General features: G+C 50.9%; 5 protein-coding genes across 5 annotated transcripts; 3 read left to right on the top strand and 2 right to left on the bottom strand.

Annotated features, from left to right (window-relative positions):
• Window positions 1-48: 48 nt before the first annotated feature.
• On the bottom strand, window positions 49-6,320 carry IAR55_002562 (uncharacterized protein; the record flags this gene model as incomplete). Its single annotated transcript, XM_066945675.1, has 4 exons — window positions 49-3,579; window positions 3,651-3,965; window positions 4,028-4,545; window positions 4,604-6,320. The coding sequence occupies 4 exons, from the start codon at window positions 6,318-6,320 to the stop codon at window positions 49-51; spliced, it is 6,081 nt and encodes a 2,026-aa protein (XP_066804364.1).
• A 780-nt stretch (window positions 6,321-7,100) lies between these two features.
• IAR55_002561 (uncharacterized protein) lies at window positions 7,101-13,894 on the top strand (the record flags this gene model as incomplete). The annotated part of the gene is made up of 16 exons (XM_066945674.1): window positions 7,101-7,239; window positions 7,296-7,444; window positions 7,510-7,653; window positions 7,725-7,980; window positions 8,044-8,641; window positions 8,691-9,553; window positions 9,606-10,235; window positions 10,300-10,671; window positions 10,726-10,850; window positions 10,911-11,706; window positions 11,758-11,900; window positions 11,958-12,587; window positions 12,659-12,964; window positions 13,027-13,122; window positions 13,177-13,474; window positions 13,542-13,894. 16 exons carry the CDS (start codon window positions 7,101-7,103, stop codon window positions 13,892-13,894), a joined length of 5,898 nt encoding a protein of 1,965 aa, XP_066804363.1.
• Window positions 13,895-17,856: 3,962 nt separating this feature from the next.
• Window positions 17,857-20,541, top strand: IAR55_002560 (uncharacterized protein; the record flags this gene model as incomplete). Its single annotated transcript, XM_066945673.1, has 7 exons — window positions 17,857-19,259; window positions 19,324-19,400; window positions 19,466-19,518; window positions 19,579-19,744; window positions 19,897-20,048; window positions 20,113-20,215; window positions 20,273-20,541. 7 exons carry the CDS (start codon window positions 17,857-17,859, stop codon window positions 20,539-20,541), a joined length of 2,223 nt encoding a protein of 740 aa, XP_066804362.1.
• Window positions 20,542-20,645: 104 nt separating this feature from the next.
• Window positions 20,646-21,763, bottom strand: IAR55_002559 (uncharacterized protein; the record flags this gene model as incomplete). The annotated part of the gene is made up of 4 exons (XM_066945672.1): window positions 20,646-20,792; window positions 20,865-21,050; window positions 21,139-21,408; window positions 21,545-21,763. The coding sequence occupies 4 exons, from the start codon at window positions 21,761-21,763 to the stop codon at window positions 20,646-20,648; spliced, it is 822 nt and encodes a 273-aa protein (XP_066804361.1).
• A 353-nt stretch (window positions 21,764-22,116) lies between these two features.
• On the top strand, window positions 22,117-23,289 carry IAR55_002558 (uncharacterized protein; the record flags this gene model as incomplete). Its single annotated transcript, XM_066945671.1, has 6 exons — window positions 22,117-22,187; window positions 22,274-22,341; window positions 22,483-22,663; window positions 22,792-22,958; window positions 23,029-23,178; window positions 23,249-23,289. 6 exons carry the CDS (start codon window positions 22,117-22,119, stop codon window positions 23,287-23,289), a joined length of 678 nt encoding a protein of 225 aa, XP_066804360.1.
• Window positions 23,290-23,427: the final 138 nt, after the last annotated feature.

The following is a 23,427-nucleotide window of genomic DNA, read 5'->3' as shown; positions in this document are numbered from 1 at the left end:
GATGATAGATATATTATGGTAGATAGACGTCCTCCTCTCAAAAACTCATCACAACAACCCCTCGCTCTCATCCGTCCCCTCTGACAAACTGACTCTTGCATCCCTTCCCGATCTCTCAAACCCATCACCACCATTCCAGAACCCCGATGCTTTGGCTCTCAACACCTTCTCACCCTTCTCCGTTCCCGTTTCTCTTCCCATCGTTTCTTGTCGAGCGTGATGACTGATCAACACTCTCTCGACATCTGTTGCAGTGGTACTTGTCGACAAGTTTCTCTCCAGCCTCCTTTCCATGTCAAGATTCTGGTCACGGTGTGCCTCACGATCGTCGAGACCTACTGATCCTGTGCCGAAGCCTAATCCGAATGGATCAAGTTTCGGTACACTCATGATCCGAGGCGAGAGTTGGGAAGTCCCAGATCGAGCACTGCTACTCCCCACTTGGCCGTGTCCTTCGTTGATGGAACCATATCCGCCACCGAGACTTCCATAGGAAGATTGCCGTTCGGGTGCATAATATCGTTTAGCAACCCAAGTGGTATGACCCACTCCTACTCCGCCAGTCGCAGTCGGATTCGACTCTTTGGACGAATCCTCGGGATATTCGTACTGCGGTTGGTAGTGGTGCTGCTGATGACTCATGTTGGAATGGGTGTAATATGAATCGTCCGAAGTACTTCTCACAGGTCGAGGGGCCAAAGCTGCTGTGTGACTTCGTCTCTTCGAAGGTGAGCCTGTTAGCCCCGTACTCGCACCTGCACTGGCACTTGGACCTGAAAGGGACGGTCGAGCGAACGCGGGAGCGGGAGCTGGGGAAGATCGAACGGGTGAAGAAGGCGATACCACCGCTGCTCCAGATACGCTGAACTTTCGCAACGCTTCATCCCTCGATTCCAATTGGGCGATCTTGCTCTGCACGCTGGGCAAGATCGAATGACAACTGCTCGGCGACGAGTGGGGGCTGTTCGTATGTCCTCCAAGGGTCGAATGACCTCCTAGGCTGATCTCGTCATATCCCATAGGCATGACAGGAGGTGGTAACATGGAAGAATCCCTCCTTCCAATTCCAGATCCTAACCGAGAGGCAGCGGACAACGAACCCGCTGCTTCGGAATGCGCCGGTGAGCGTGAGAACGGGGATCTCGGCGAAGAGTGTACAGGTGATCTCTGACCGTCATGACTGCCGTGCGTGAAGTGGACTTGGGTTGTTAGGAAATCATGTCCTGGGTTCCAGTGATGATCCATCGTCGCCTCCTTCTGTGTCCGCGCAGACAGGTGGGAATGAGTCGAAAGGAAAGGCGAATAACCGGTCTGAGCGCCTGGTACGAAGGGTAGCGACCTCTTGTTGACAATGGGTGCAGGAGAGGTCGTGATATGAGGCAGATCGTGAGCAGGAGGCGAATACAGCGGATTATCTTCCGACGAAGAACCAGAATCCGAAGCGACTGAAGGGGCAAGTCCAGGAGGATGATCTTCATCTCCGCTTAGTGTAGGTGATCTTTCGGGTACTATGACTTCGTTGCGCAAATGCGAGGTGGAGTTTGCCGAGTGACCTCTGACCATATCCAGCGGCTTGAATTGGGGCGCGGCAGATTTGGACGACAAGCCGCCGCCAAAGCTTGGAGCTGGACTTGGTGTGAGATGTCGTCGTGTCGGGTCGGAGGACGTGGAAGAAGGCCCGGCAAGAGGAATCTTCACTCGAAGTGGTGATTTCGGCGTAGCAAAGGAAAAGGACGATCTCTTCGTGATCACCTTTGCCGCAGCAGTAGGAGTGAGGGTAGATCCTTGCCCTTCATCAGAAGCGGTAGGTCGGAGAGGAGACGATTGCGCAACAGCCGAAGAGCCCCTTCTCGCCGCTAGACCTTCGACGGGCTGCCCAAATGCGGCTGTTGTCGATCCTCGTCTGGCTGTCACGGGGTTACCGGCAGATTGCACACTGCCCGTACTGTCGCGTCTATCTTCCTTAGTTGAGTGGACAGAAACGTGCGATCCTCTCCTCTGTGACTGTGACAGCAGAGTATGGGGTACACTTCCAGGTCGAGGGACGGTCAGTCCCGAGTTCGCGTCCGAGTTCTCGCCCTCCGCTCGAGGAAGAGGTAACAATCTGGGCGGTAATCGGACGGAGACGTTCCGCTTGACCACTTCGTAAATTTGACCTACTTCTGATTCCTGATCGCTCATCCCGCTCACAGCTGAATTGGCGAAGGATCCATACATCGACCGAGTTCGGGCGATATGTTGTTCTCTCGAGGTCTCATCCGGTGTAAGGTAGGGCAATCGTTGGACGGCAGGGGAATACACGTCAGCTTCGGCTTCATCGTCGTCCGATTCGATTTCTTCCCCGTAATCGTATCCGTTCGCCCCATCGTCTTCAAGCTCAGCGTCACCATGCCCATGAGAAGACATGACCTCCTCCAGTTCCTCCCGTTCTTCGGGGATCATGTTTTGAAGAACTGTCTCGCTGCCAAGCTCTACCCCTAGACCTTGTGCAACATCCTCCGCCTCTCCTTGGAGCTCCTGTTCTTCATGCTCGACTCCGCCGGCCTGACCATGCTCTTCGTGCTCGACCATCTCGAGATTCGCCGGTCGTTCTCTCTCGACCGAGAGGGCGACGCTGAGGGGAGTTCTCGCCTCGGCCTCAGCTCTGGATTCAGGAGTATCTCCTACCAGATTGTACACCTCCTCACTTGGTGTACTACACGGGCGGAACTCTCCATCAGGTGGAGTCTCTCGACCAGGACTCAGGACATCATCCTGATCTGCACCTCCGAATGCGTTTCGCGCTTCCCGCGACAGGTCCCGGTTGATGATGGCCAAACTTCTCTGTCGTCCTTGGGCCATCCTGGCTGCGAGAGCTGCTTTGTCCATCTCTTCTTCCTCTACTTCCTCATCTTCCTCTTCCAAATCATCTCCGTACTGACCTGATAAGACTGAGCGTGCGTCAGACCTACTCGATTGCGGGAAAGATTGCATTCGGGCGCCCTTCGGTCTCAGATTCGGATTCGACTTCGTCCTGCTCATGACCGAAGGTGGACCAGATCGCTCACCACGTTCACGCTCGACGGTGTAGGTGCTACCGATACTCATCGGTCTTTGCTTAGTGGTGGTCTGAGTTTGGATAGTATCGTGACTTCCCCTTCGATCTTGTCCTTGAGCTTGAGCTGCCGCTCGTTCTCGTCCAGCTTGCAGCAAAGCATCGATGTGCAGAGTGGTACTACTTGCTCGGGCAGGTCCAACAGCAGCAGAGTCCAAACTGAAGTTGGAATCGTACCTCATGCCTGGTGGACGTGACTGCTGCTGCTGGATTGCTTCGCGTTGTTGGTAAACGCCATATTTGATGCCCACCTTGAGCAGCTGCCCGTCCGGTCCCAGCCCCATATCGCCCGGGACAGGTACCGAATGGGAAAGGGGAGCGGAAGCCAAGCGAGACGCGCTGTCGTTAGGCATAGGTGGCGGATCGATCGAGAGGAAATTGATAAGTTGAATAGGGAGGTCTACGTAAATGGTCCCGTTCAAGGTGACTCGCAGTACGTATTGTACCTCAACGAGTCGAGTACGACGGATGGACAGCATGCCAGGCTGAGATTGCTTCATCGTCAGTACGATTTCTCCAAACGAACCAAAACATTAGGGACGAGAAGTTCACTTACAGGAATTTGGACACTCATGTCCCAATGCCCACTCTCACCAGTATCGACGCCGGTCCACCATCCTTGACCTGTCACTCGTCCCGCCTTCTGGCTAGCGAAGTCCGCCTCGATGATCTCTTCACTGATTTTGCGTCGTTGTGTGGTGGTTTGACACGCATCGACATCTGGTGTACCCGGAACAGCTTCGGTGCCAGTACAATTCTGTAAGGATCTACTTTTCTTAACCAGTCGCGTAGGCAGGCTCTCGGTGTCCAGCAAGGGTTGAGGATTGAACACTTGGACAGTCTGAAGAATGGCCAAGTTGAGAGTTTTGATCTGCAAGGATTTGGGGCGTCAGCGTGGATGGCCTAACAAGATGCGATCGTGTGACCACTGACCTTTCTCGTACTATCATTCCTGATAGCAACCTCGCACCACAATCTCTGACCGCTAACCCAGATTCGCCTACCGAGATTGACTCTCAGCTTCACACGACCTTTTTCTCCGGTCAAACTCCATCCCAAACCTCTCTCCACGTATCCTTCAACGGGTTCTGGACTTGGCGAGAGCACGACACTGGGATTCAGGTATGGTAGCACAACGATGCTCCTGTAGAAATGAGCGATCGATCTTTTCCCAGTTGCTGGGATGTGGATCTTGATGGAACCAACGACGACGTAGCGGACGCCTGGTCCCTTGCCATTTGGAGTGGTGTATGTCCCCTTGGCACCACCACCTAGGGGAAGACGCATTCGGAAAGGTATAGAATGTGTACCCTCAGTGGCCAGACGGTAGCCGTCGGAGTCGGGACCCGATGAGAAAAGGGAAGAAGAGAGATTATGCTGAATAGATGGGTCGAAGACCGGTAAGGCATACGGTTGGTGGTAGAAGATATGACGAGATGTACTAGATATTTCTGCACACCGTCGACATCAGCGATTATTGCAGTCGTTTGACTTTTCTTGGCGACTCACCCTCAAATCCGACAACTCGGACCTTACCTCCTCCTACCCGCAGCCCTTCACCTCTCTTACCGCCTGTGATCCTAACTTCTAGTCTTCCCTTGACTTCCCCACCTTCAACAACACACTCTCTCTCGAGAACCACATCCACTTCGACCCTCGCTTTGCTCTTTTTGCTAGCTTCTAGTCTGACCTTCCTGTTCTTCTCCCACAATTCATTCTGGGCTTGTTCGTCTGGTGGAGGCGGCAACAACTTGTTTTGTGATAATCGTTTCGATTTTGTCGCACCAAGCAGAACACCCAGTTCAGCTGACGCTCTTTGACTCGAAGACGCTGGGTGAAGCAGTGTTCCCTGTCGTGCAAGCAGCTGCGCCCCGTCAGAGAGAGATCGACCATGTCGACCTAACATGGTTGGTTTGCGTAAATGCTGGGACATGGTACTATCGCTCCAAGGCCTTGCTTTAAGGTCCTCTTCCGGAGTACTGGTACGATCTTCCCGTGTTCGCTTCTCGAGAGATCGTGGCTCGGGTGAGGGTATCAGACCTGTCCCGCTCCCACAGATCATCTCGCCAGCGTGATACGTCCCATCTCCAGTGGGCGAGAAGGCCAGCATCATCCCGCCCGTCTCAGCGGAGAGCAATACAGCGTTCTTGGAGTGAATGCCGGAACTAATGTCAGATGCTCTCTTTAACATAGCCGCTGAATCCGGTTGCGTTTGGGGCTGTGGACGAATTTGAGGTCGAGAGGAATCGAACTCAAATTCCGGAACTGAGTACAGGCATTGCGGTTGAGAGATCGACCGAGGTAGAGGTCGAGAAGGCGGTTGGGAGTAGCGGTAGTATGACATACCCTGGGTGGGATCGGAGTATGCAGTGGCAGTACGGGGTTCATGTGAAGGCGGGTCAGGAAAATTGTGAATGTTAGACGAGGTGGAATGAGTTTCTTGAGTAGGTTCAGTCCCGTAAGACCGATTGGAGAGTTTCGAAGGGGAGTCATGCGCTTCGGACTCGATGGAGTTGGTGGTCGTACCACTCCGGGATCGTGTCGACGGGCGACGAGGATGAGGCATGGAAACAGATTCGAGGGGAGGGGACGATTCCACCATTGTTGACGATGGTTCTTCTTCACCAGATAAGGAGAGGTATCTTCCAGCTCCGGCACCGAAAGTATCGGACCCTCGCGAAAATTTGCGAAGCATCTCGGAACTTTTCACTCTTCTGCTCTGCTTGCTCGAAGCAGTGAAGTTGGATGCAGTGGATCCGTGCCGTGACGGTGAGGGAAGATCTCTCGGGTTTTGCTTGGGTGTCTCTTCTCCTTCATTCTCTTGTTCCATAGAGTGATTGCTTGCAGCGTCGCTCTGGGCAGACTCGATCCTCCTCGATGGCCCACCCAGCCTTGGTGAGCCGGCAGAAGACCCTCGCGGGCCCAAAGGACCGTTGTTGACAGGACTAGGAGCGAGCGCGCTGAAGCTGTTGAAGCCCTTCGCTGCGCTACTTCTGGAATGTGTGGGTCGTAAAGAGAAAGCAGGTTGGAACAGTGTTTTGCCTTTGCCATCGCTTGGCGCTCGAGGAGGATGCGTTCTCGAGGGGGAAGCTTGCAATTGAGGGTGCTGAGGGACCATGCCTGTCAGTCGTCTTGGTGAAGGCTCGACAGGAGGTGGTGAGAGAGTGGAGAAGGAGATACCGAGACCTTGAGACGAAGGGGAGGGCGAGATGGTATGAGGCGGCATTCTCGGTCAGGAATGTATCTATGTGTATGGCAAGGAATGTGATATAGCAAGTATGATTTTCAGTAAGTCTTCAATGTTGACCGTCGACGAGCGGAGAGATGGTAGCGATGAAGGTGAGGCAGGGAGAAACAGGTGAGCGTGAGTGATAGAGAATGAGTGATGAGCGCCAAAAGAGTTCTCCTACTGTCAGAAAGTAACAACAAGGGACGATCACGAGCGACAGGAAAGAATGATCAGCAGAAGTAATTTGAACGAGATCTTGGAAGCAGATGGAGATCAGGCAAGTATCGAATGCAACTCGGACGATTAATCGCAGTAGGAAAAGAGGCTGTTTGTAGATCGCAGTATCCCTCACGCTACAAACCGGACCGACTCATGTTCTGCCAGATGCTGTACCCATGGTCAACGAGTCCCCGATTCCGTCGTCTACCTTGCTCGGATTGAGACTGGTGGTTTGAGTGACATGTTGTATTGGACAGGATCAATCAGGGCACGATCGGACGGGAAGTTGATGAGCGAGAGAGAGAGATGGCTTGTTGACAACTTTTTACGATTTGCATTTCAGTCAGAGACCATCGATCGGCCACGTGGGTCGAGAATACAATTTTGATCCCGTTTCTCAAGTGATCGTCACGTGATCATTTGTGGAGGTTTGGAACTCGCTACGCCTTGGATTTTCGATATCAACGACGACCAACTGGCTGCTGGGAGAAATACACCTAGCTCAGTCATCCCGACATATTGCAGTTATACTCTACACCCCAGGCAGCCCACTCCAAGATGGGTCTGAAGAGGAAGAGGGAGATCCCGGATGCGGATGGGACCGCGCCTCCCGTCATACATCGACCCAAAGCCGGTACAAAGGCTTTCGTCTCCGGTAAAGCTGTGAAAGATGCATTGGATACCGGATCACCTCAAGGTAGGCTTATCTACTTGCTAATCCAGCTCAAGAGCTGACTCTAGCGGCCAACTCAGCTTTCGTTTCATTCCGACAGCAGATAGTCACTCCGTATTCTACGCTCCCGCTGGCTATCACGAATCCCGTCGTCATCATTTTACAGCATTACCTCGACGTTTCCCCCACCTGCGATGAGATTTTCAGAGCGTGGCAAGTCGGGGATCAGGTAAGCTGTCACCCACTGCATCCCCTCAATAAGGACACGAGGGCTGAATCAGGAACTGGTTCCAGACTAAGAACGAGCAGCAGACTCATGCAGCCGTCGAACTGTTGTCTGAAATTATCAATATCCTCTCACCATTACCTTTCTTCCGATCATCAGTGCTTGGTCTGGTCAATAAAGTCATCGCGCCCACAGAACCGTACCATGACTACGTGAGCAACAATTCAGAGAAGTTTCCTTCTTATTGGCTAGTTGTCTGACGCTTGAGGCTATCCGCTCTTAGCTTAATCGATTGGTTCAATCGGGGAAGAGAGACGATGTATATCACGGGTATCTCCTCACATCAGCAGCTATGAGTGTAGACCCTCCTTCAGCTATGATGGGGGGGTCGCAGTCGTCCGGGCGACTGGGAATGAAGGTCTGGGCTGCGTTGGTGGAGGGTGGAAGTGTAAGAGGTCTCGGCAAGCAGATGGGCATGCGAAGAAGAAACAAAGAAGGGATGGTAGCGTACGGCGAGAAAGATCCTCTAGATAAGCCAGGTATGCGTCGGAGGTTCAGCTCGTCCCTGGAACAGCTACTGAATATAGTGGCTTGCTTCACAGATATCAGACATCTTATTTTGCGGACTATCTTACCCCTCCTTTCGACTTCAGCTTTCCACGCGCACGCTAGAAACATTCTTCCTCCCCTTTTTGCGGGATTGGCTGCCGATCCCCCTCCCACAGTACTACGTATTTTGACAGCTCTATGGGCAGCGATATCCGGTCAGTCTGCTGGTCTCAATCGTCGAACGTCTCTCGTGCTTTTCCATGAACGCTCTATCGAACATCTATGGCAACTTCTATCCCGAGAAGACCAAGAAGATACAACCGGGAAGACCATTTCGGAGATGGTTATGGCTTTCTTGGAAGACATCACTGCGAAACCAGGCAAGGGTGTTTGTTTCCCCGAGGCAGGATGGTATCCGCGACGAGTCGTCGATGAGACTACTGGAGCGCAAGTAGGAGAAGTAGAAGGAGAAGTGGTCACGAATGGAGGTGGAGTTGGCGATGGCAGCAATGACTCATGGAGACAGGGATTGCACAACAGGATTTTAGGGAACGTTGTCAGGAAGGTTGGCCATAAGGTAGTCGACGATGATGGGAAGGTGGGAGAGTGGATGGTGAAAGTCTTTGAAGCTTGTCCAGAGCTAATAGCTGGGTGAGTGACCATCGATTGAGGGAGGTTGGTGACTGACGAGTAGCCATAGGTACTGGGCCCATTCTGCTCTGGCGCTCGATCCTCGTCTGAACGCCAGATGGATGGCCACTATGGCTTATGTTGGACGGGTCATTTCGTTACCACCTCCGGCCCTCTCCACCTTCCGCCAACCTGTCCCATCAGGTGTTGACCCGTCAAACGCTCCATTCAGGCCACAGCCTCCTGCTCTTTCTGTCATGATCGAGTCCATCCTGCCTTCGCCACTCACACGGACGCACGTGATGAAAGGTCTGCAACACACCGACGGTCTAGTGCAGCACGTCACAGCCATAACCCTCGCTCGTGGTCTTCAAAAGCTCGCGCGGGTCCAGCACCTTTTCAAGCAAATCGAAAAGGAGCTCGACGATGAGCCTTCGACCTCACGAGAAAACGGCTGGGCGCGACGAAGACGAGAGCTGGAGATGGAAGCTCGAAAGCGAGTACCGGAGCTTGGGGTCATTATTGCTTTCGCTCAAAAAGCGGCAACAATGGCACCTCCCGAACCCGGGACAGACGCTGAGATAGCACTTGCGTCCAAATCAGCGATGCTTACAGAAGTTGCTCTTCGTTTGTTTGATCTTTGCAACAAGACCATGCCGACCATGGCTTCCGAGGTGAAATTTGACGTCGGTCGACTGCTCGTCTCTGCTTCAAGCGCTAGTGCAGAGCGAAGAGCCAGGCGAAATGCAAGAGAGGGCAGCGTAGTCAGCGATTCCGGCAGTGTGGCGAGTTTCGGGACCGTAGGAACTGCCGGAATGGGAGGCGGTTTCGGTCAAGCCAGAGGCGAGGTGGAGGGCTTTGAAGCGTTAAGTCAACTGCATGTCTTGCAGTTACTGAGCGAAGTCAAAGACTGGAGCTGGATGAATAAAGCTGGTATGTGAATGCTAATACTAAAAAGAAGTCGCTGACGTTCTTCTCTGCACAGCTGGATCTCAATACACGTACCTGTACCATATCCTGCTCCTCCATTTATCCACCCGACAATCTGTCACCTTTCATAAGACGATCTCTCTTGTCAAGCACCTTCTACTTCCATCCCTTCTTTTCGAGCACGACACCGCGGAGCTGGACATATGGCTTGAAGCTCTCCCACGATCCTCCGACACTGTATCTGGTCCAATGCTCCTTGCTCAACAGATTCATCTTCTATCCTTTTTGGATGACTGTTTCAGACGATGTGTCAAGACCCCTTATCGGTACATCGAAGATGCCCTTGCCGTCATTCCGGATTTCTTTGATTACACTCGCCCGAACGAGATGATCAGTCCCGTGATCATGACCATACTGGAACAATTGAACGCAAAGATCATGGGACAACTGATAAGTACTGAAGCCGTTGGTGTGGTCTTGGGTTATATGAGAAGGGTTCTGTTGGGTTTGGCGAGCAAGCAGAAGGATCTCAAGTTCTTGGTCACCTTAGTAACCAAATTGCGAGAATTGCTGGGAAAAGCCAAAGAGGCTGGACAGGCAAGAGTAGGATTGAAGGAGCTCGTTAGCGGAATGGACAGCGATCTTTCCATGATCTCTGGAAGGAGGAAGGGTGTCAAAATGGATGGTCAGTTGGAGTCAATCAAATTCTTTAGAAATATGGCTGACCCCAAACACGACTCAAACAACAGACCCTGCATCAGATCCCCTTCAATTAAAAGAGGAAGTTGAATGGATTAAACGTTCATTCGAAAGGACATGTCTTCTAACTCTCAGTCCAAGTTGGGAGACCCCTGGGTTCAAGGAACACCTTTCAATGTTCGTCACGACGGCAGACGATTCCGCCATTTTACGCAGAGCAAGGTTCATCATTCACCTGTTATCAGGCAAGAAAAGTCTATTGGATTCGGAGGGCGCAAAGCGGACTGCGTTAATGTTCTTGGGCAAATGTCTTCGGAGTGTGCGAGATAGGGAAGCCTCCGCTGCTTTGAAGCTCCTGGTATTCGGGAGCTCATCGATCAAGATTATCATTACGGGAAGTGACGGAAACCCACTCAGGACTGGTAAGCTCATCAAGTGAAGCCTCAATGTTAATAGACTCGCTAATTCCTTTGCAGAATTGAATGTCTTGATTTCCTTCCTCGAAAAAGACACGGCAACCGATCAAGTACTCGCTCAGGTCTTCGTGCAAGAATGCGTGGAGTTACTTCAGGGTGACAAGAAGGCTAAGAAGGTTGCAGAGGTGCGTTACAATTGGCTTGTGGATAGGTATGGGTGTGCTAACGATCATATTTCCACTCAGAACCTCTCTCTCCTTGAACCTTGGACTCGGTTTCTACAGCCGGAGCCCGCAAGACAGGTAACGAAAGTGCTTGTCAAGCGCGCAGAAAAGATTGCCGCATCGGCTTCGCAGGAGGTCGAGGAAGTCATTTCTTCGATAGTCATCGCCACCAATGATCCGGCCTTCGCTATCGGACATCTAACAGCTCTTGCTCAGCTAGGGGCCATCAAATCGGTGGTCACCTTGATAGACCGAGCATCGTTAGATCGCGAAATTGGTTCAAGCTTAGCTAAACTACCCGTGAAGAAAGATGCGGTTCGAGAGCTGCTTTCGATTGGTGACGACTCGGCCTACGAACTTTTGACCAGTCTGGCGACATCCTCGGCCGGAGCGATTAAGTCTGTACTGTCGGTTCTGTCAAAGGAACGAGGCAGGCTCTCCGATCCTCGGATCTTGCCCACCGTGCAGGTCATCTTGGACATACCTACAGATAAGTCAATCGATGTGACGAGTGCGGCCCTGTCCGCTCTATGCGTGCCGGGCGCTCCCAGTCATATCCAGCAATCCGCTACACGGATCCTCTCGCACCTGGCCAAGATCCATCCCGCGAAAGTCAACGAGGCCGTAGCGAATCTTACGCTAGCAGAATTTGGTCTCGCGACCGCGAGGCTCCTCGAGACGTTGACGGTAGCTGCGTGTATAGATCTCCGCCCGACCATAGTTCATCTGGTTGAATTGGGACTGCAGTACGCCGTAAGACTGTGTTCGAACGATGTTGCAATTCCTCGCGATGGACTGGAGGTTCTGAAGAGTCTTTGTGAGTTGTAGATTACAGTGTCCTTCCGTTCACAGCTGATGCTTGACACAGATATCGCAATCGATATGAATGACCACCTCGAGATGAAGGTGGCACTAGCTGAGCCTGTCGTGATTGCTGTTATCGAGGATAGGCTAGAGGTCATCGAAGCTGTCGAGCTAGCGACTTTGCTTACAAACCGAGTAGAGATTAGAGTGAGTTTACCGTTCTTCTGCATTGTTGTTGAACAGTAATGCTGAGCAAATCTGCAGGCGAGTGTTATCCGTCAACAATTACAAGCGCTCCTCACTTCTCCGGTATATTCCAAGTGCACCACTCCCACCTGTCCTCCTACTCTGCGACTCACGTTTGTCAGCCTTCTCTATGCTCTCTTCTCCGCTTCGACCTACGTTTCTTGTCAGCCAAATTTCATCGAACCGCTTATCCTGCTGTACCGAGGTACGCTGTCGGAGCCGGATCGAAAAATTCTGCATCTCTTCCAGTTGTTTGAAGGTTATCGAAAAGTGTCCGTGGCGAGTGTTCTGAAATACTGGTCCGCCACCGGCGTACTCGCATCGGGAGAACGCGCTTGGGACGCTCTCAATTCTTTAGAACCGCAAAAGGTGTTTGCGACTTGTCAAGCCTATTCCTTGCGTAGGCCCCTCCGGAGTTGGGGCATGACTGAAAGTGATCCGGAGGCAGGAGAGAACCTCTATGATCCTGTCTTCATTATGAATCTCTTGGCAGGCACAATGGGAGAAGGTAGAATCACTGGATTGGATTGGGTTGAGATCCTCAGAAGCAACGTGTTGGGATTGACTATTTGTGGTCTGTCTTCGAGGGATAAGGAAGTGAGACAGCTGGCAGGATATGTATTGGCGAAGGCGTTCAGCTTGGTCAATGTAAGTGTGGCTCATTCATTATTGTCCCCTTTAGGATCGTCAGAGGATGCTGACGCGTTGAGCCCCAAAAGAAAACACCATTCTACGAACGTCAACAACTAGTCTATACACTTCGACTTCTTCGACACGCCATCCCCACCCCTGCCACCCGCTTACCAACCCTGACTACACTGTTCTTCGCCCATTCCCTGCGATCGCTCGGCAATCCAGCACACTTTCTGTACCCCACAACGTCGAGATTCCTTCTGCAGCGACCAGTGTTTGACACCACGGATACACCGATGTTGTACTCGATGTTGTATGCGTCGGGTGAAGGCTGGAAGAGGGAACGAGGATGGATGATCAGATTCCTGAAAGATGGGGTGCGGAGCGAAGCGGTGAGTTTTTGGCAGGCCGAATAATCCGGGGAGACCAAGTACTGATGAAGGCTGTTACTCAGGATTGGCGAGTGATCCGAAGCCGAAAAATCTGGTCCCTGCTAGCGACATTGTTCAGCTCCTCCCTAGACCCAGCGTTCCGCCGTTTCGCCTTGCAGGTTCGTGACATATCTTCGCATCAACGGAAATCAGACTGACGAACATCTTGACAGGCAATGGAAAGTATGGTTCTGATCCAATCCGCAGTGCGTTCCTTAGTCCTCCGTGACGGATTGATTATCTGGCTCGCAATGCAATGGACCAACATTACCCGCCATCATTCAGCCTCTTCTGCTCGGAACTCAAAACCCCAAGTTTGGGAGAGGGATGAGAAAGCCGTGATCCTCAAACTGGTCGATCAAGTGTGCGCCGTGATGGTACGCAGTGAGCAGGAACGAGTCAGGGAAGGAAAGGATACGGGCGGGTGGGTGAAACAAGTGGAGGTCTTGGTCAAGAGAGTGCTTGAAAGCGGTGAGTTGCTGTTGTCCGTGATAATCGAATAGCCGTGCGGAAGCTGATGACTGAGCTACATTCACAGACGCTGACAACACAGTCAACGAGGAGCGATTATCAAGCGTCGCGAAGATCGTCTACAGGCTTTCGGAAGTGCCAGGCAACCAAACGACAGCTGAACTCCTTCCTCTCCTTGTCGAACGACTCAAGTCAAGCGAAAAAATAGACGTTCGCGTGCAAGAGGCGATCACAACGTATCTCTTTCGAGCGGGATTGAACCTCCGTCAAGAGGAGCTTAGCGACGTGTTGGGACTAGGAGAATGTATCAGTGAGATTGGGTGGAGAGTAGAGAGAGGTGATGGAGGTGCGGATTTGAGGGATTGGGTGAGGAGAGAGAAACGGTCTATCCAATTCCAAGAAGAAGTAGCGAGGGCATAGACCTATCGGAAGAATGTCGTCCATATGCATTGCATTGATGTATTTCCAGCACTCCACATCCTGATCTGCCGTACCGTTGACCCGCAGTCGCAAAACAACCGTTGAGACAACATAGTGGGCAAGCGATGAAAGCGACTGTCATGTCGCTTTCTGTCAACCGTCATCGAAGGCCAAGAGTAATCTATCCAACAGGAAATTGTGACATCAGCTGTGTCGTGACCTAGACTGTCAAAGCTACTATGTGCATCACCCAGAGTGGTCTCCTCGCCAAAGGAAGACCTGGGAAAGACAAAAGAAGCTACCCCTCCTTTTTGTCCTTGTTTCAAAATCTCTGCACACACACTCCTTCTGTCTTCTCTTCCTCTTTCTCTTCCTCTTCTTCTTCCTCTTCCTCTCTCTTCTTCTTCCCTGTTGTCTTCCTCAATAGTCAAGTCACGCAGTGGACAGGAATGACCTACAAGTTTATTTGCAGACCATACACTACCAGCAGAAAGGCCAGCCACTTTACAGGTGAGCATATGGGATATAACATTGTCAAATGTGTATTTACATAAGACTGCTGTTGAGAGTACATTGTAGCCTATCATGTCTCACACTAGAGAATCAGACTTTGATCGCTACAATCGGACGCAAATGAGGTTGATATCAGTCCAAGAGATGCCTGATTACTTGATCAGCAGCTTCCAAGACAATCCATCAAGATTTTCATTTTTTCCTCACAAGATCCACACTTGCGATCCCAAATCCATGCAGCCAGATAAAAAATGCTTCAGCTTCAGTCCTGATGAGATTATGCCTATTGGGGCTTTCATTGAAGGCTATCAGCAAGCTGATGATGACAACAATGATGATGCTGATGAGCATGTGCTTGACATCCAGAGTGCTTTCCGGATTGAAGCTCACAGAAAGATAACTAGACCCAGAACAGACTTGGATTGCATGTTGCCCAATGGTGAGGAGAAGACCAAGGTCAGTCCAGAATGGGATGTCTTGTCCAAGGTCTTGGATCAGGTCTTCTGCAAGCAGTTTGACAGCAATGATATGTCGTCTGGCTTGATTGGCGAGTTCAGATACACCCGGAACCAATTTGCTGCAAAGGTTTTTCCTCAGTCGACCATGGATGATACATGTGCGGATCCAGACAAATGGATTGTTGATTGTCTTACCGTCAAACAAACACCAAGGAGTGCAAGAAGAGCAACACATGGATCACTTGACTGGCATTCAACCTCTCAAGCTTTGGGCGCTTCTTCAAGGCCTGCTATGAATGTGACCACTCAGTCCAGCTATTCTCATTCAAGAGAACCTGCTTGGGGTGTCACTGATATACACCCCCTCAGATTCGATAGGGAGGAAGTCTTCTGCTATAGGATGGATGTGCGTGTTCCTGGCACGCCACAGAACCCCGCATCAACCCTAGAGGAGGATGACCACTCTTTGCAAGCTATTGACACCAATTCTGCAATGAAGCATCTGAAGGACAGTGTCTGCAACAGCATGGCTATGATGTTCCCTGGGTCTCATGGGTATACATCACAGATTCAAATCGCTGACCAGAAGGATTCTGTAAGGGCAAGTGCATATGAGCTGGAGGATCAGGATGGTACTGCTTTTAAACTTTTTCTCTTCCCCAAGTAGGCATTATGTTGCTCTGCTACTTACACAGATGAGGTTATCACTCTGTGCTGCTGTTACGACCCGTCAAAAAGGGATACTAGGATGGTGTGCGTAGATAGATTTGGATTAGAAAGGTAATCCTCAGACTTGTGTAAGGTCGCGGGCAAGTGATGTGTAACTAGGAAGGATCACGGGCTAGCTATGAGGAGAACTCTGGTAGCACTGACAGGTGTCTTACCAGCAGGAGGTATGACGATTGTTAATACTTTTGTAGAGGGAGAGTATTTTGGTAAGGTATGCAAATGATTTGAGCCTTGGGGGAACATAATAAAGCTGTCCTGAAGGGCTGCTCAAGAGTACAAAGATTTGAAGAGGATCCAGGCAGCAAACCAAGTTTTCAGCGTGGAAATCATGACCTGAAAAGTAGCACTAGAATGTCAAAAGAAATATCAGGCTGCGGAAATGTAGCTCGAGACATCAGCGCCAGAAATGCAACCGATAGTTTATGACCCAATTATGAAATAGATGAGAGGATGTGAAATAAACCAAACTGGACCGTTCTGATATACTAATAGGTGTTTGTGCAGGGTTGTAACAGCTGCAAAGGAAGATCTGTCTGTTGGTTTTATGCATGTCAGTATGTGTAATGATGGGCTGTTCCTGGTGATATCTGGTCTGCAGTAGCCTCTTTCTGTTGCCTATGATCCTATGTTCTGGACCTGTTTCTAGGGGCTGGGAGGCATGTAAAAAGGAAGAATCAAAGCATTGACTTTGACAAAAGGGATATGTTGAAAGGCTGATTGCAAAAAGGACCGACAAGCAAACACAGTCCGTTCTTGGATTGAGGACTGGCAAGAAGGGATTTTTCAGGCTCAGACAGGAAAGATGATATGCCAACCATTTCTCATTTTTACCATCGAGCTCTCAAAACCTTCAACTTTGTGTGCAGCGCATTATTGGTAGATTTCCAAATGGGCAGTGCGTTGCCTGAAATCACCAGTAAATAAAAATAGACGCCCAGCATGGCCTTATTATATAGTCCAGGTGAAGGAATGACAAATATCACTAGATCTAAAATCCCTGAACATGTTCTCAATCATGCAACTGCAAGAACACAGTCCAGAGGCCCCACCAATTCCAGTAACACAGGTCAGAGTCAGCCTTCAACCTTCTTCACCACCAGAGCATGGTATGGTGACCAACAAGGACGACCAACAGTCATATTGGAAGTGGTACAGACCAAGAAGCTCCCTAGCTCAGATCTGACAAGCTCAATATTGGCCATACCTCCCTCTAGGACCGTGGATGAGCTCAAGTGGTGTGGGAGATGGTTGGATGGGACTGTGGGGGAACATGGTCTTGCTGAAGATGCAAATGGTCACTTGGAGGTGGAGTATGAGACAGAGGATTTCAGAGTTGGAATGAGGAGGAGAAAGACCATGGATGATCTGTGTGAGAATGACAAGGCATGGATCCTGACTTTCAGCAGAATGACATCAGGAAGTCTTGAGCATCTGCCCACTTCCCTGGTCACATCACAAACAGCAGGCTCATCTGGTGCACTGTCAGGTCTCAATCCAGCCAAAAACTTGAGAGAGTTGTTTGGCAACAAATCATCTGCTTACAGCGGCTCATGCTGGGCAATTTCACAAGCAGATCATCAGCTCAACACAAGTCCAAAGTCCAACAAAATGGCTCTTCACTTAAAACCTTATGGTATTGAAGAGGAATGGTCGGAGAAGTTTGAGAAGATTCCCACCCACTCTTCCATCCAGACATGCGAGGAGCTTGTTGGTCATCTGTTTAGTGAACAGAAGTCTCAGAGCTTGTTACATAGCTCAAGGGCAGGGATGGAGCTGTTTGGTAAGCACCAAGGGGATTGGCGATTTCAGTTGGAAAGTGGAGATCTGAGTGTGAGTGCTAGCAATGGAAGAACCAAGGGGTGTGATGGGCCAGTGGTGACTCTGGAATACTCTTCATGAATCTTTTTCTAGTTGCCTCTGCGACTAGTCAAAGCTCTGATGTATTGTGATACCTCTGCTGTAGGATGGTGATATCTCGGTGTCTGAAAGAGTGCCATAGATTCAGTTAGTTTGGACCGACTGCCACTTTCAATTTGATTTACCTCAATGACGAGTGAAACCGGGGAACTGAGCCCCGTTCATTCACTTTGGACGACTGGAGCGATTTCTATTCCTGTCGACAGTGTTCATGATTCACCCACTGGAGCGTCGATTCTGCATCCTCGACTACCTCCTTGGTAGTCAGTGAACTCCATGAGTCGCTCTCGACCACCTTATACTGCACCACAAAGCTCGGACGACAGAAACGACCCGCACCGCAAGATGTCGAAAATAACCCCACCATCATCTCCTCCATCACCACCACCAGCAGCAGCAGCTGAGCCCTCGTCCTCTTCCACACCAAATTCCAATCCTCGACCTTCAGCACCTTCGCCATGGCGACGGGTCTCTCATCCGACCCTTCCCATCCCCGCCTTCTTGCCCAACACAAATTTCCGAGCAGCACTCCTTGGCTATCTTGGCGAGATCGAAGTAGCTTTGAGGAATAGACTCGTGGATTCAGTACCTGCTGCTGCTGGGACGGATGATAGTAGGCTGAGAAAGTCGGCTTCACCCTCTGCCTCTGTATCGGGAGAAGAATGGGGCACCTCAGCGACGGAAAGTAATGATGACGATGGAAACGCTTTCTCGACTGCTCTGTCTGGTCCTTCCTCTGACGGAGCACGACAACGACGTAATGCCAACCCCGTTGGTTCGTCTACTGCCTCGGTATTCTCGACGGAAGACCTTCCCTCCTCGACTTTTGACGCTCATATCCATCTCCTCAATCATCTCTCGGCGCTCCGAGAAGAAGCTCTCAACTATCTCCCCTCTCTGTCCGTCGCCTCTGTCTCGGTGCATGTCCCCACCATGCCTCTCTCGATCCCCAACCGAGAATGGCTGCGTTCTCTCCCTTCGCGACTGAGCATGGTCGACCCGGGTCTCACCTCGATCTATGGGAAAGGGAAAGAACGTGTGGACTCGCTCGTCGGCATCGATAATGGCTCCATTGAAGGGGCTAGACAGAAGGTCGTTGATCTCGTACATGCCATGTTACCGTCGGAAGAATGGGGAGGATGGGAAAAATTGGGTTGGGAGGAACAGGAAGATTTGGCCTTGCCGAGCGGGAGAGGGAGAAGAGCAAGATCAGCAAGTCTAGATAGGAGGAGATTTAACAATCGTGGTGATGATGATGAAGAGGAAGAAGAGGAACCGGAATACCTGTTCCCGAATCGTACGCCTGCTTCGACAAGGGCTTTAGCGAGAAGAAGAGCAGTCAGATCGAAATCACTCGGTGCAAACTCCTTCCCTACTTCTGGCATACTGGGTTTCAAACCACCCAAATTCGAAAGATCGAAAACAGATCCGTTCGGCTGGAAATCCGTTTCGGAACCCCTAAATATCAGCGATAGTGAAAATCAGGACGACGACGATGACGACGACCAACCGGCTCAGCTGGATACGGATGGGGAAGAAGAAAATGGGGAGGTGGAAGTGGACGAGGAATACATTCTCACGCATCCAGATGCGGCCGATACGAAACTCACAAAGCTTGCAGCGAAGGATAGCGAGATTGGACCGAGCGTCCAAGAAGCTCTGAAGATGTCCGAGGATGGAAGAAGGTTGTTGACGTTCGATGACTTACCGCCAGTATGGAGAAATAACGAGCACATTATCACTGGATAGTAAGTCCAGTACTGATAGAAACAGAGAAGGGAATGAGCGCTGACTTTTCGGTGCTGTTTGCAGCCGTTTCATTCCGCTTCACCTCAAGACCGGTCCTGTCCCGCTGATCAAGTCGGCTTTCATCATGCACAACGAAACGGGTCAGTCTTGGTGATCGACGCTAGTATCCTTCGCATCGCCGCTGATATTGAATGTTTATCTATAGTCAACATCCATTCTCACTCCATACCTACTATCCTGATCTTGTTCATCATACCGGTAAGCTGAGATGCAAAGTGTCTAGGCCTCCTGTGTTTTGAGACTGACATATTTCTGCAGCTGATCATTTACCGATCCCCGCTACCCAACGCTCATCCGCTCGATACTGCTTCGTTGGTCTCATACCTGCTTGCTGCAGCGTCATGTATGAGCTCCTCGGCTGGTTGGCACGTTCTGAGTGGTTGTGCTTCGAAGAAGTGGTTCGAATGGGGTGCTTGTGTCGACTGTGAGTGCTTTAATCGTCTGCTTTTGAGCCAAATTTGTCTTGCTGATCGTCTCGTCGGCTCGTTCGCCACAGATATTGGTATATCATGTATGTATCATCTCGTTGAGTACTGTCGAAGTTTCTATCCAGCTGATATTACGTCGCTTCAACAGGGCTCATCGCAGCGTCATTCGGAACGGTAGTTTACAACGGCTTTTACTGCCAACCGAAGACTGTTCTCTTCTACTGCACCACCAATCTCCTCTGTGGCGCTCTTGGGTCCTATCTTCCTTTCCAGAAATGGTTCAACGAAAGACGGAACAAGGTGAGTGATATCTAGTGCATTCCAGCCGCTCCAAATGAGGTAGTACTAACCAGGAATGGTGCAGCATCTTCGAATCGCGTTCTTCCTCTTCTTATGCTTTGCGATGGTTGCGCCTATGGTCCAGATGTTCTATCAACATGGTTGGAGCCACGCGTCGACTTTTGTTGGTGAGTCCCTTCTAGTACTGATTGTTACCTGATGAACACAGCTGACCTTCGCCGCAGCACCGTTCGGCTTGTCAATCATGACCTACATCACTGGACTGATCTTCTACGCCTTCCACTTTCCGGAATGCAAATGGCCAGGAAAGTTCGATACCTGGGGAGCCAGTCATCAGATCTGGCATGCCGCCATCGTCCTCGCCATCATACTTCATTATCGAGCGATTTTCGTCGCCCATAGCGTCAAATTCGAATATTCGTGCATGTCGTCAGGAGCGGGAAAATCAATATCAGAGCTGCTGGACGGGTTTCTGGGTCTGACATCGGTTTAGCTAGAGGGATGGCAGCTTGAGGTCGCTCTCACGCATCTGCAATATCATCTGCATGACATATATGTAATGTACAACACTTCCCTGTGGACTTGATACAGTCTCCCTCATAAGAATCCTCTTCCAGTTCCTTTTGGAAAGACGCGAACTGTTGACGCTTCCAGTCGATATTGAAGTGGATTTGACCGGGGCACATGCGTAAATCCATTCTTCTCTCCTTGTTCGATATATGAGCTGAGAGGATGTGACGAGATCTGCGCGTATAACGCAAGATACGTCAGCTCATATAACGCGGCCCTTGTCACGCTTGATCAGTGCCAACTCACCTCTCCCATGACGTCCCCACTTCGACCAGAAGGCAGATGCGAGATCCGCCACCATCCTCCTTGACCTACACGAAGCAGTCGTTCGAGCAGGTCGGCGTTGGAATCAGATGAGCGTGGGTTGTATGTGGATGAAGAGGCAAGGGGAAGATGATCGGCATGGACGGTTGAGACAAGTGTTGATTTCGTCTACAGATCGAGAAGAGAAGAAAAGTCAGTGTTGGTTCGTCAGCTCACTAAGGATGGGCTGAAGAGAGAGGTAGATGAGGATACTCACATTTCGTACTTTTGCAAAGATGGCTCTGACGAAGCTTCCTACTTCGACAGACGACATGCCCATCCATACCAGCTCGCTCAGTCCGTCCAGGATGACAAGACTGCCCTCTTTCAGATGAGGGACCACGGAATCGTACGTGGCTCGTAGAGATGCGCGAGAACCATCGTCGGACAGTCGAGGAGAAGTCGAGTTGGTGGGTATGGAGTACGGGAGAGAAGAGGGTGTGATATGGACGAACTCTTTGGACGAGGCAGGTGGGAGAGGCGTGCCCTGCGACAGGTTCATCACAACGTCGAGGTGTCAGTCGCAACTCAATTGGGCTGACTACCAGGTCTAGTATAGAGGGCGCGAGCAGTTGGAGAAGGACGAAAGGGAACAGAAGAGATGGAGCCACACTGCGACTCACAAGCTTCTTCAACACAGCCTCCCAGCTTGCCCTTCCTTCACCACGAAAGTCGACCCATACGACCCTACGCCTCTCCTTACCTACAGCGGCCGATACGAGGTGATATGTCGCGAAGTGGGAAGGAGAGGAGAGCGTGTCGGATAGGACCAGATGGGAAGAAGGTGGAGGGAGCGAGGGGGAAGACGATGCGAATGGGAGATGGGGAGTCAGGTATGTCATGGTGTCCGGGTGTCTTTGAACCTAGGTGGCCTGTTGAAACAGCAAATATCTGTCGAATGAAAAGGAGCTTGTCGAAGAGTAACTTAGTCTCGTGCTGGCTCTTTGCGTTTGTTTCAACGTCGCCATTATCGTCAACATTTTTGATCCCGTACACCAGCTAGGCTTGGCTTTCCACGTGACTACCAGTTACGTCACTCTTCTGGGAAAGGAGTTGGTGTCTGGGATTCTCCGCTTCAGTCACCGTGGTTCGATTGGGATGGGAATGATACAAAGCATTAGAGTATATTATAGATTACACCTCTCTCTCTCTCTCTACCTCTCTTCGTTTCATTGTCATCGCCCTTTCCCTCTCAATGTCTCTTAGGACGACACTCAACACTACCAGAGCATTTTGTACAAAGACATCCTTGAAGCCAAGCAATCTGTCAGCTCGATCTCCCCCACCCCTTACGTCGTGAGGGCTTCTGTTGAGGCATTGACAGACAGGCTGACTATACACATCCTGAACAGATATCGAACAATCATCACCGCTCATCGACCCACCGTACAACCCATCGCAGTAAAGCAATACAGGATGGGTGCGTGCTTGACCACTCTCCTGACATCTCACATCGAAATCGACGATCACCTTGCATGATCATGACAATTCTCATCGATTGACTCTGTCATGATCTGTCGTTCTCAACCCATAGCTGACTTGACCTGTACCCCTCCTTCAGCCTCCATCATCCAAGCGACCGCTCAAGCAGCTCACTCCACTTTCGCAAACCTCGTCTCGGCCTCTCCCATCAAGGCAGGCGATGCGGTCCCCGATGTCGAGATCAAGATCAACGATCTGGAGGACAAGATCAACTTCTCCAAATTGACCGGGAAGAACATCCTCGTTCTCGTTCCAGGAGCGTGAGTGTATTCCCAGACCATCATGGCTCCTCTACATATCCATCCCCAAGTACGCCCTTCTCTGCAGTCGGTCAAGGTCATGTTCGCATAGTCAGGACATGCTGACGCTTCGTAATGACCTGCGATAGCTTCTCGCCCACTTGCTCCTCCCAAGTCCCAGGCTACATCGAGCAGTTCTCTGCCTTCAAGTCCAAGGGTGTCAGCGATATCTATATCGTCGCAGTCAACGACATGTTCGTCATGAATGCTTGGAAGGACAAGTTGCAAGATGGAAAGCCCGAGACTGTCAAGTACGGTGAGTGATCGAGCTCAGACGTGAGATGGAAAGACTGTTTTTGCTGAGATGCCCAATCACTCCTTTCCAGCCGCTGACGACGCCGCCACCCTCGCTCACGGACTCGGTCTCGTCCTCGACGCTCAGGCCATCTTCGGTGGTCCTCGTCTCAAGCGAGGTGCGGTTGTCTTCGAAGATGGCAAGGTCACCCATGTCGCCGTCGAGCCCAGTCCCGGAGAGGGTGAGTTCTGGATTGTTGTAATTGTGGTCATGACAAACCCGACGCTGATCCATCCTTGCATCTCGATCAGTCACCGTCTCTCACGCCGATGAGGTCCTCAAGGTCTTGTAAGGGCAATAGGGAATTACCATCGTAGGACGTTGATCGACGAACGATCTAGGATGAATGAGAATGTATAAATGTCAGAAGGCCGTGCCATGTTCATGTCTGATCGGTCCTGTGAGAGATGACTGCAGTCGCGAGCTGCGA

Source organism: Kwoniella newhampshirensis, chromosome 4 (genome assembly GCF_039105145.1).
Source record: "Kwoniella newhampshirensis strain CBS 13917 chromosome 4, whole genome shotgun sequence".
Lineage (NCBI taxonomy): Eukaryota > Fungi > Basidiomycota > Tremellomycetes > Tremellales > Cryptococcaceae > Kwoniella > Kwoniella newhampshirensis.
Note: the sequence above shows the minus strand (reverse complement) of the source record. Positions and strands in the feature narration are given on the sequence as shown.